General features: G+C 45.5%; 1 protein-coding gene across 1 annotated transcript in view; it reads right to left on the reverse strand.

The window, feature by feature from the left end:
- The window catches only part of mcu (mitochondrial calcium uniporter), a 106,774-nt gene that overhangs the window by 1,419 nt on the left and 92,900 nt on the right, over window positions 1-12,455 (reverse strand). Inside the window, exons 3-7 of the mRNA XM_055661735.1 lie at window positions 11,507-11,677; window positions 10,494-10,598; window positions 5,506-5,666; window positions 4,434-4,637; window positions 1,969-2,085 (exon numbers count right to left, since the gene is read on the reverse strand). Coding sequence (XP_055517710.1) covers window positions 1,969-2,085; window positions 4,434-4,637; window positions 5,506-5,666; window positions 10,494-10,598; window positions 11,507-11,677 — 758 coding nt within the window. The remainder of the gene's footprint in view (window positions 1-1,968; window positions 2,086-4,433; window positions 4,638-5,505; window positions 5,667-10,493; window positions 10,599-11,506; window positions 11,678-12,455) is intronic.

Below are 12,455 nucleotides of genomic sequence, written 5' to 3' on the forward strand. Positions count from 1 at the left end.
CGAAGATACACACAAAATGCCGGGGTAACTCAGCGGGGCAGGCAGCATCTCTGGAGAGAAGGAATGGGTGGCGTTTCGGGTCGAGACTGCCCGTCTGAAGAAGGATCTCAACCCAAAAGGTCACCAGATGTTACGTTTAGTTCAGAGATACAGCGCGGAAACAGGTCCTTCAGCCCACCGAGTTCACACCAAGCAGCGATCCCTGCACACTAGCACTATCCGACACAGACAAGGGATAATTTACATTTATACCAAGCCAATTAACCAACAAACCTGTACGTCTTTGGAGAGTGGGAGGACAAACGAAGATCTAAGAGAAAACCCACACAGGTCACGCGGAAAACGTACAAACTCCGTACAGACAGCACCAATAATCAGGATCTCACCCAGGTCTCTGGCGCTGTAAGGCAGCAACTCTACCACTGCGTCACCGAGCTGCCCATATTTAAATTTCTATGGACACATCCATTCCTCAAAAAACAAAACCCTCCCCGCTGCTTGGATAAATCAAATCAACGCCATAAAAAGAAAGAAGTCACAAATATGTAATCCCTTTTCCAACCCTGGATGTACCGAAGTCCCAAAATAAATTCTTCACGGTGATATTTCCTCTATTCTGCACATATTCTGGATAAATTGAAACTCCTTCCAACTTAATAACGAGAAGATTAAAACCATGAATGCTGAACCCCATCACAAACTCCATGCCCAGATACATCTTACTCGCCATCTCTCACCATTCACAACCCAAATTTAAGCCTCAGATCATGGTTCCATTGCACTATATAACTGAATTACATTGTCCAAATCTACTACTCCCAGCCTATCCTCATCTACAACTTCCAGATTCTAGATATCCCAATATTTTGATCCAATATGTGGGCCCATCACCACTGTGCTTTCTGCCTTCGGACCAGCGACACCTCACTATTCCCCCTACAGCTCCATCTATCAGCATTATCTTCCTCTGTATTCTCTTGCAGTCTTAAACCTTGAAAATTCAGTGTTCTTTCAAGTCAGGATGCAAGCTTTTGAAAACGTGGCCCAAACCCTCCTGGTGATACTTGGCTAATTGTCACAGCAAAGAACCATCGAGTTTTAAAAAGAATTGTTAACCATATTCAAGCAACAAGTTAACACCGTGTCACGAAATGGATGCCATGTGCACCCAACTTATTGAAGTTCTCCAAAGTAGCAGATGCTGTGGATGAAGGGGAGCCGTTGAATGTACTACGATTTTCAAAAGACATTCGATAAGGTCCTGCATCTAAGGTTTTTGCAGAACTGAAAAAAAACCTCATGATAAGGGAGATAACATTAACATGGATAGAGTGGAAAGTAAAGCTGAGGGGAGATATGTTAGCGGAAGGGGATGAGAGGGGAAGGGAAAGAGTGGGCGTAAAAGGGAAAAGTGGGACTTGGATGAGGAGAGGAAAGGAGCCAGGTGACTGGGGTTGTGGGAGGAACCTGGTGTACACACCCAGCTGGGCGTATTACTCGAAATTGGGAAATTCAATGTTCATAGCATTGTGTTGTAAGCTCCCCAAGCTGAGAACGAGTCCCAATTGTTCAGGTTTGCACATGGCCTGACTCTGACCAAGGACGTCAGTGAAGAAATGGGACGATCCTTTGCTTAAGAGTTTAAGAAAAAACTGCAGATGCTGGAAAAATCAAAAGTCGACACAAATGCTGGAGAAACTCCGCGGGTGAGGCAGGATCGATGGAGTGAAGGACTAGGTGACGTTTCGGGTTGAGACCCTTCTTTGTTTAAGATTGCTCTGCACTGCTGCCTCAAGCTCATCCTCCCAATTACGGTGAACGTACAGTACACATGCCCACACTCCAGCTAACACTGTGAGGTAGTCCATTTATCCCCTGTCGTGAGTCATCTGCTGCTGTGTGCATGGCATTGTAGCTTACACACACCATTGGACTGAAAACTGGTTTCTGCAGCAACCGCTACTTTACCTGAGCAATGTCGTCCTTGAGTCTGTTGTATTTTTCAATGTCAAATTTCGTCTTTTTGGCTCCTTTGTGGAAGAAATGCAAGTATTGTCTATCTCTGGCGTCAGGGTAAATGTACTCCTGTGGAGGGATAGTGATGAAGTGTCAGTCAAGGCACAGAGAGACAGACAGACAGTCTTTAAATCAACAGGTAGGATTGTAAACAGAATTTACAGGTTTAATTGGCTAATGAACGAAAAGGTGAAATGTGAAAACATTTTGTTTGAAGCACCGTGATCTGGGAGGATAAACGAGTGGTGGAAGCCGATCCGATAATAACTTTCAGAACAGAGCTGAACAAGCAGCAGCAGGTAATAAAATGATGGGGGTGTCTTGAATAAGATCACAAAGCAGGCATTGACACAATGGGTCAAACTGCTGGCTTATACAGAATTGCAATATTTAGCAAAGATCATATATTGTTCAACTTTGCTGTTTCACGATATGACAACAATGTGGCTTTGACAAAGATGAAAGGAGCCAGGGGTTATGGAGAGAAGGCGGGAGAATGGGATGAGGCGGGAGAGATAGATCAGCCACGATTGAATGGGGGAGTAGACTTGATGGGAGGAATGGTCCAATTCTGCTTCCCATCACTTATACTGGGGCATGCGAGTAAAATCCCAGCAACCAACATTCCTCCTCAACCCATCACAAACTCAAATGACTTGAACTCCAAGATATTACAGTATTCCCAAGGGAATACTACGGGGGTCAAGGAAAGAGCGTTCACGTCGCGGCCCTGTTTCCACCAATCTTTCCACCACCAAGCACAAGAAGCAACAAGACAGACACCGTTGTATGCAGATGCCGAGAAGTGTGGTCAACTGGCTGAACAACTTCTAATCTTGTGTGTGGACTCGATAAGAAGAAGAAGGGAATACTGCAATTGGAGAAAGTGGAAAGATATTGTGTGGTAAATCTTCACAAGTACAAATCACAGATCTCTAAAGTAGCAGATGTTGTGGATAAAGGGGTCGGTGAATGCTTAACTGATTCAACCATGACCCACATACCAAAAATTAATTTGCATTTGTTACATTTTCAGGACATCTCACTATTTTAAGATGACTGCACATGGTCACAATACTATAACCAGCTTGAGTCCAACATTTAGGCAAATTCCTCATATAATCTGTTACTTGCACCAGATGTGATTAATTTTGTGTGCCCAATTTATCTATATTTACATTTTATTCTTTGCATATTTTTTCTGACCGACTGTTATTGGAAGGGGATTCTGTACCTTTTGCTCTTGCCAATCGATAAATGGATTGGTGTCTGAGAAAACAGACTTTGTTGTACGATAAATCACTTAAAGGAAACGTTATCCGACCCATACATCACTCAATGTTTGATTGGTGTTGTCAATAAATAGGGACACAAGAAACTGCAAATGCTGGAATCTTGAGCAAAATACAAAGTGCTGGAGGAACACATGGGTCAGGCAACATCTCTGGAGGGAATGGATAGACAATGTTTCGGGTTGTCTGTCCATTCCCTCCACAGATGTTGCCTGAGCCACTGTGTTGCTCCAGACCCTCTCGACCCACTCGGTCTCCCCAGGGATGCTGCCTGTCCCGCTGAGTTGCTCCATCATTTTATCTTTCTCCATGTTACATTGATCTATGCTGCCACTTACACCCTAGTTACAATGATGGAAAGATCACATCAGCTATGGCCAACCTAAGTAGGCACTGACCTACAAAAGCAAGTCCGGGCAGTGAAAGATTGTTACCTCCACTGCCGTTCTTTCAGGAAAAGACATGACCGCCAACTCCCTGAGAAATTGTTCAATCAGATTTGCAGATGCACAAAAAAACAGATCAATTTTTCAAGACATGGCCACCCTTTACCGAATTCTTACAAGGATAGTATGGTGCAACACAGCTTTGGATTTAAATCCAACTATGGGTTAGGTGATTAAGAAGGAACTGCAGATGCTGGAGAATCGAAGGTACACAAAAAAGCTGGAGAAACTCAGCGGGTGCAGCAGCATCTATGGAGCGAAGGAAATAGGCAACGTTTCGGGCCGAAACCCTTCTTCAGACGGACCAGGGGCAGGTATATCTCCACTTTTTTCCTTTCCTCTCTCACTCTTTGGCCACACTACTTTGGTAGTCTTGGGGTCCTACCTTTTCACTTTTCCCTTCTCTTGTTCTTTTCTCTCATTTTCAGGTTAAAAGGTTGAAGCTGTACAATAATTGTATAATTTTACATGCCAATGTTTTATTCTTGTACAATTGCTTCTAATAAAAATAATAATTAAAAAAAAAAATTAAAAAAAATGGTGATGCAATGAGACATGGAGCAGATGGGTCCAACCACCTAGATGTAAGATTCCTCACTATTTTCCAGAATTATATTTTGTTGAAGGTTAAGCCGAGCAAGGTGAACAATGAAAGATGCCTCACAGGGCTTGATCCTACCTGCCGTGTGATGACGAAATATGCGTACATCGCCATTGCGCTGCCGTAAGTGATAAAGTAGGTGACCGGTTCCATTATGTCCCAGGAATATTCCCACCAGGTGAGGCGTGCCAGGATCCCAAACTGGGTGGCCATGAAGGCCATCCCGCCCCACAGGACCCAGGTCGATCGCATCTCCGCCTTCCTGTCCAACTCCAACTTGACCTGCAAGAGTAAAACAGGAAGCGTGTCGGGAGGAACTGCAGATGCTGGCAAAACCGAAGGTGGACACAAAAAAAGCTGGAGTGACTCAGCGGGATAGGCAGCATCTCTGGAGAGAAGGAATAGGTGACGTTTCGGGTTCGAGATCCTTCTTCGGACTGGAGTCTTTTTGTGGTCTCTCCAGCTTTTTGTGTCCATCTTCCGAGCAAAATGGGAGACCGGGAGTGAGAGCTATAGTGTGCAAGGGTGAATCTACCTTCCCGAGAGGACTTTAGTGAGCAATTCCATCCACTGCAGAACAGGCAATAGGACTTACTGCATCTCTGCATCTAATCAAATAATTATACAGACAAAAGGGAACTCAGCACAAGTTCAGGATTCATCCTGCCCCCCCCGAAGTCTAGTTTAGTTTGGAGATACAGCACGGAAACAAGCCCTTCAGCCCACTGAGTCCACACCAACCCGCTCATTAACGCTATCCGACACTAGGGACAGTTTTAACAATTACACCAACCCAATTAACCTACAAGCCTGTATGACTTTGGGAGGAAACCGGAGCTCCCGGAGAAAACCCACGCAGGTCACAGGGAGAGCGTACAAACTCCATACAGACAGTGCCCGTAGTCGGGATCGAACCCGGGACTCTGGCGCTTAAGGCAGCAACTCTGCCGCTGTGCAGTCAGACGTCTTAATTAAAGCAAATAGGATTCCGCCAGGTTAGACTCACCTATGATCACTGCATTATTCTTGTTCTACATAGCTCTAACTCTGATGTTGACACCCACTCTGACTCTCTAGGCAAAGCCTCATGTGTGACCAGAACGTTTAATAGTTGGTGGCCCACACACACGTGTTGCAGGAGGTCACTCACTTTCTCTAGTGGCTCAATCTGAGCGTTGAGATTCTCCACACGCCTCTTCAGATCCTGTTCCTTTTTCAGCTGGTGCTCCTCAACGCGCAAGGTGGTGAAGAGATGCTGCACGAGGATTTTAACATCATTCATTGACGTTGCATCTTCATGACTCAGCTTCTCTGCAAAATGTAACAATAAATACATGCTTATTGTTTGCCTGCGTAGCTGTGTGGCAGGTGAATTGAAAGGAAATTGATGGGCATGTATAAGGGAATAAATTGTACGGCAAGTGAAGGAATGGGACTACACAGAATCAGCAGAAATCGTAAGAAATAGGCGAACTGAACAGTGTCACAATGACTACTTGTAACGGAGAATCAGAAATACTTTCTAAAGGAAATAGTTATAGAGTGATACAGCATGGAAACAGGCCCTTCGGCCCAACTTGCCCACACTGGCCAATGTCCCACCTACACTAGCCCCACCTGCCCGTGTTTGGCCCATATCTGTCCACCAGTCTAACTGTTTCTTAGACGTTGGGATAGTCCCTGCCTCAACTACCTCCTCTGGCAGATTGTTCCATATCCCCATCACCATTTGTACGAAAAAGTTACCCCGCAGATTCCTATTAAATCTATTCCCCTTCACCTTAAACCTATGTCCTCTGGACCTGAGACATCACCTATCCACGTTCTCCTGAGGTGCTGCCTGACCCGCTGAGTTACTTCACCATTTTGTCTATTTAAGTATGAATGTGCCCAATGTACGATGATACGATAGAACTTTATTTATCCCAGGAGGGAGATTGGTCTGCCTACAGTCATAAAACTTGAAATTAAAGTGAGGAGTGGAAAGGATTGAGGATGTGTAAAGATTGGGGGTGGGTGGGGTAGGGGGAGTTAGTCGACCTCATGACAGAAGGGGGGGGGAGGGATTTATACAGTTTGATAGCCACAGGGAAAAAGGATCTCCTGTGGCGTTCTGTACTGCATCTTGGTGGAACTAGTCTATTGCTGCAGATACTCCTCAGGGTGACCAGTGTGTCATGGAGGGGAGTATAGCGTTACTGAACTGCATGCTGAAATAAAATCACTGTGCCTAGGTATATGTAACAATAATGTACCATTGACACAATAGGTCGAGTTTATTTATGACAATAAACTAGACTTGCCTCGACACTCTACATTAGAGCCAGTGGAATCCGTTCTGATCCTTGCCCACAATATGCACCATCGGACACTAGGTGACAGCAGAGCAACAGCCAAGAGGTTTCTCCTGCCACAGAGCAGTCACAACTGCTCCTCTGGTGAGTTTAAGCACGGGCCTGCTTTGCGCCATATCTCACCCACCCATGACAGCTCTCCAGAATGTAAAATTATGCTCAGTCACGCCTGACTGAGGAACAGCCTCCCTAAACACCTGCACTGGACGGACGCTGCCAATTCAGGTTGGATATATTCTGGATGGGAATCATTACACAACTCCACTCAAAATTCCCCACAGGCCATCGAATTCTTTCAGTGTAATTGCCTTTCTACCTCTGGCTAAACAGTAAATAATAATCTTCATCAATCCCACAGCAACATCCCAGGTTCAATCAGGACTTTGGATGCTCTTTACATGGAGTTTACATGTTTGCCATTTCCTCTGGATGCTCCGTTTCCTCCCACATTTCCAAAGACACGTCAGTAAATCGGCCACTCCTAGTTTGTATGTGACCGCATCAACAATTTTGAGAGTTGATGGCAATGTAGGAGAATAAAAAACGGGATTAATGTAGGATTAGTGTAAATGGGTGGTTAATAAAGGTGTGGACTCCGTGGGCCAGAGGCTGTTTGCTTGCTGCATCTCCGTCAAACATTGAAATTAATAATTTACAGTCAACCAAATAAACTGTGGGGAAACCTAATTGCAGGGAAAGGGAACAGCAGATGCTGGTTTACATTAGAAGACACAAAGTGCTGGAGTAGCTCAGTGAGTCAGGAAACGGCTCAGGAATATGTGTTTAGTTTAGAGATACAGCGCGGAAACATATCCTTCAGCCCACCGGGTCCACACTGATCCCCGCACATTAACACCATCCTACACCCACTAGGGATATTTTTTACATTTACCAAGCCAATTAACCTACAAACCTGTACGTTTTTGGAGTGTGGGAGGAAACCAAAGATCTCGGAGAAAACCCACGCAGGTCGCGGGGAGAACGTACAAACTCCGTGCAGACAGCACCCGTAGTTGGGGTCTAACCCGGGTCTCTGGCGCTGCATTTCCTGTAAGGCAGCAACTCTACTGCTGCACCACCATGACCGCATGTGGAACGGTGACGTTTCGGGTCAGCCTGAGGACCCAATATATCCATCCCAGGAAAGCCTTCATCAACAACCCTTCACACTTATGCTTTGAGCTTTGATTTTCTTCCAGGTGTTCCATTCCAGCAATATTGCAGCGACCAAGCTTTCCAGCATAATGCACAAGCTCCTCAATGTTGCGTTGGATCTGACTGTGACAGTTGAGGTAGATCAGAATGCGAGTTAGAATGGGAAGAGGAATTAAAGCGACAGGCAAAGGCAATAAATGCTCGTCTGTCATTTGGCACGCTGTAACATTCTGGACTCGATATTGAATTTTAAATCTTCAGGTAACTTGATTTCTAGATCTGTATCCATCATCTCTATCTGTGATAGACACAAAATGCTGGAGTAACTCAGCGGGACAGGCAGCATCTCTGCAGAAAAGAAATGGGTGGCATTTCTGGTCGAGACCTTCTTCATACTCCATTTTCTCCCTGCCTGCCTGCGGAGTTACTCCAGCATTTTGTGTCTCTCTTTGGTGCAAACCAGCATCTGATGTTGCTTCTTGCATTTCTATCTGTAATGTTAGGGATACTGAGTTGGATGATCAGCCATGATCATATTGAATGGTGGTGCAGGCTCGAAGGACCGAATGGCCTACTCCTGCACCTAATTTCTATGTTTCTATGTTAGCTCAGCTTTTTTTTAAACTCTCAGGGAGTGGAGAACTTGCCGAGCCAAACCCACCCGACTTGTTCTCCTGCCTTCAATGTTGAAACTCCCACATCCATGTTCTGTTATCCGTGTCCACACCCACGAGCTGCTCCCATTGACCAGACAACATGTCTACACACCAGGCACATCCCCATTCCCCACCCTTTCCTGCTGCTTACCAAGCCTCTTGTTTCCTTTTCAGCTCTTGAAATGGTGTCCAATCTGAAGTGTTAACCGTTTCCATTCCCACAGATGCACCTAGCCTGCTGACTAATTCCAGTATTTGCTATTTTTGATTTAAGGTTTCCAGCTTCCACAGATGTTGGTTTGTTTTTCACTTTGCTACTATAAAGGGCAATTGCCTTAAGCTCTGTAGTTAAAGCTTTCCGACAACTGTCCAATGTTACCTGCACCAATTTAGTCACATTGGCAGAACTCACCCAAGGAAAGTAGAAACCAGGAACTGGTTTACAAAAAAAAAAACTGGTTTACAACAAAAAGGACTCGTAGTCCTGGAGAAATCCAGGGGGTCAGGCAGCATCCCTGGAGAACTTGGATAGGTTTAGTTTAGTTTAGAGATACAGAGCGGTAACAGGCCCTTCGGCCCATCGAGTCCGCACCGACCAACGATCCCCGCACACTAACACTATCCTACACACACTAGGGACAATTTTTACATATACCAAGCCAATTAATCTACATCCCCGTACGTCTTTGGAGTGTGGGAGGAAACCATAGATCTCGGAGAAAACCCACTCGTTCACGGGGAGAACGTACATACTTCGTCCAGACAGCACCCGGAGTTTGTAAGCTCTTCCCATGACCGCGTGGGTTTTCACCGGTGTAGGAACTGCAGATCCGGAGATGGTGCCTGACCTGCTGAGTTACTCCAGCACTTTGTGATTTTTGTCCCCCCGCCCCAAGGGATGTCTGCATAATAGCCCAGAGTGTAGGATGACACCAATGCATTACTGGGCAAGTTCTGTGATGTTGGTCATGATGCTACTTTCCCAGTGATAATCAATCAGGGCTCTGCGCAGCAGTTCTATCATGCAGAGTAGAAGTTAAACATCCCACAGCACTGAAGTGGAAGATCTAGGCCACTCTTAAACTCCTCAACGACGTCAAGGTTATGACTGGGGTTAATCTGGGTGTGAAGGGCCAAGAATCTCTCGATGTCACAAAAATAATCCAATTCAGGGGAATTCAGAAGACTTGATGAGAGCATTACACCCTCTCCCACAGAGACGAGGTGTGGACCTATGTTGTTGTCAATTAAACTAAAGCAAAAATTTGTAGATTCTGAAAGCCTGAAATTATAACAGAAAATGCTCGGCTAGTCGGGCAGCATCTGTGGAAGTAGAAACAGGTTGAAGGCCCTACATCCAACAAAGGATCTTCCACCTGATGTGTTAACTGTTTTTCTTTGCAGAGATGTTGCCTGACCTGCTGAGTCCCATTTGGAGAGATGCTAGTTATAGCAATCCAGTTATAGTTATGATGAAGAAAATCCTACTTATAGTTACATTGGGCAACTAGTGCCAACACCTCCTGCTATAGCAATCACACACCCTCATCTCAGCCTGGATTTTGTCACTGGATGCAACACTGATTAGAAGGTTGAACTTGGCATTGGCTTTCTTGACCTGTGTTGACATAGTCCCCTCAGTTTCTATCACTTTGTGAGGCATCCCCTCCAAACCAAACCTCTTCTCCATTCCCTCATGCCACTAAGAATACTACATAAAGCTATCTTTTTAACCAGGGTTTGGATTAAACCCACCCCAATATCTGCCTATGTAGCTCATTTCAAAATGTTGCTTGTTACTACTCCTATAAGGTAACCCGATATATTTTCTAATGTTTAACAGTATAAAATTCCAACTTAAACTGAGACGTCAGTGCAAGGTTCTCCAGGAATGAATGCTGATGGCTGCGGAGTTAAATGTGGATTATCGCCAGCGATGAGTTGAATTACGTCAACCTGGACAGATCTCGTACCTCTCTTTGGTGGCTGCACATGGTGTGTCACATCATTTATCACTAACTTGAAGTCATCAAGAAGTAGAATATCGATTCCTGTTGATGCAGCTATTCGATTTCCATCTGCGGGAGGGAACAGAAATGGAGCGTTGAGAGCACACAGCATGCCAGGGTGGCACAATAATCAGTAGACAGACCTTCCACCCTCGCCATCCCAAACCAAGCATGGGAGACTAAGGCCATGGCAGCAAAGTGGTTGCAGTATGGACCGAGCATTCATAAGTTACAGCGGCAGAATTAGGCCATTCGGCCCATCAGGTCTATTCTGTCGATAGACACAAAAAGCTGGAGTAACTCAGCGGGACAGGCAGCATCTCTGGAGAGAAGGAATGGGTGATGTTTTGGGGCGAGACCCTTCTTCAGACCTAGTCATTTCACATCAAGTCTACTCCGCCGTTCAATCACGGCTGATCTATCTTTCCCTCTCAACCCCCCTTCTCCTGCCTTCCCCAACCGGAACGTCGCCTATTCCTTCTCTCCATAGATGCTGCCTCACCCGCTGAGTTTCTCCAGCATTGTCCGCCTTCAATTGTTCCAGCATCTGCAGTTCCTTCGTAAGCCTTTAATTGAGTATGTTCTTTAAGTCAGTAACTATTGAAGAGGGTGGCACGGTGGCGCAGCGGCAGAGTTTTCTGCCTTACAGCGCCGGAGAACCGGGTTCGATCCCGACTATGGGTGCCATCTCTACGGAATTTATACGTTCTCCCCATGACCGCGTGGGTTTTTCTCCGAGATCTTTGGTTTCCTCCCACACACCAAAGACGTACAGGATTGTAGGTTAATTGGCTTAGTATAAGTGTAAATTGGCCCTAGTGTGTGTAGGATAGTGTAAATGTGCGGGGATCGCTGGTCAGCACGGACTCGGTGGGCCGAAGGGCCTGTTTCCGTGCAGTACCTATAAACTAAACTAAACAAGCTAAAACATTCCAGTTGACTGTGTGCAGGTTCGGCTCCCAAGGCTGGTGATGTACCTGGAGTGTAGATGGCCACTCTGTCAATGCCCTTGTCCTCCGCCTGTAGCTGTTTCAGGAAAATCCCAACAGAGTCTGAGATGGGCCTCAGGGTGAACTGACAACGTTCTCGCCGCGATGGTAGATTGAGAGAGAGAACGGGTAACCCGTTCTGGTAGGCGACAGTTACATCTGTGGAGAGAGGGGAAAGGAAAATGATAAGAATGGGCTGCAATGAAGAACTTCAATGGAAGGACTAGAAAACACATTTAACCCTTAAGCCCGGACTGCTTGCAATAAGATCTGAACCTTTACTTCAACATTATTTTCTCATCTGCTCCCCAAATTCATTGGTTCCTCTGTCAAGCATAAATGTATCAATAAATGGTCTGGGCAATCAATAAATGATCCTCATCAGCCCTTCCTGGGTAGAGAATTCCAAATATTCACCAAGGAAACTATTCCTACTTAGTTCAAGTCATCAGCAAATCACACATTTGGGCTTCTCAGCCACACTGTCGAAATAGACCCTGAATATTAGCATCCCGGCATCGATTCCTGCACTATCCCAACTAAGCACAGCCTGTCAACCAGAGATGGATATCAGGAGTAACTTGTTGGTTGGGCTTTACTTCTAGATTTACTTCACTAAATGACACTGACCACAAGGGCATATATAACAATCCAATACTTTAACGATACCCAGTCTTCATACAGTAGCGTTGTTACAAAACCTACCATCGGTGGCGCTCCAGATCTGCCCGCTGCCTGTGCGTGAGATTCAAGAGGTTCTGAGGGAGAGGGGGGGGCGGGATTAAAATTATGGTTTGTTTTGGTTGTCGGAGAGGGATTTCCTCAGGCTGCTAGCTGATGAAAAAAAATCGTTCGCGCTTCTGTTCCCGCTTTTTTTAAAAATTGCTGGACGAGAGCATCGCTGGATTGAAGATAAACGCGACTTCTAACGCCTTCA

This window comes from Leucoraja erinacea, chromosome 34 (genome assembly GCF_028641065.1).
Source record: "Leucoraja erinacea ecotype New England chromosome 34, Leri_hhj_1, whole genome shotgun sequence".
Lineage (NCBI taxonomy): Eukaryota > Metazoa > Chordata > Chondrichthyes > Rajiformes > Rajidae > Leucoraja > Leucoraja erinaceus.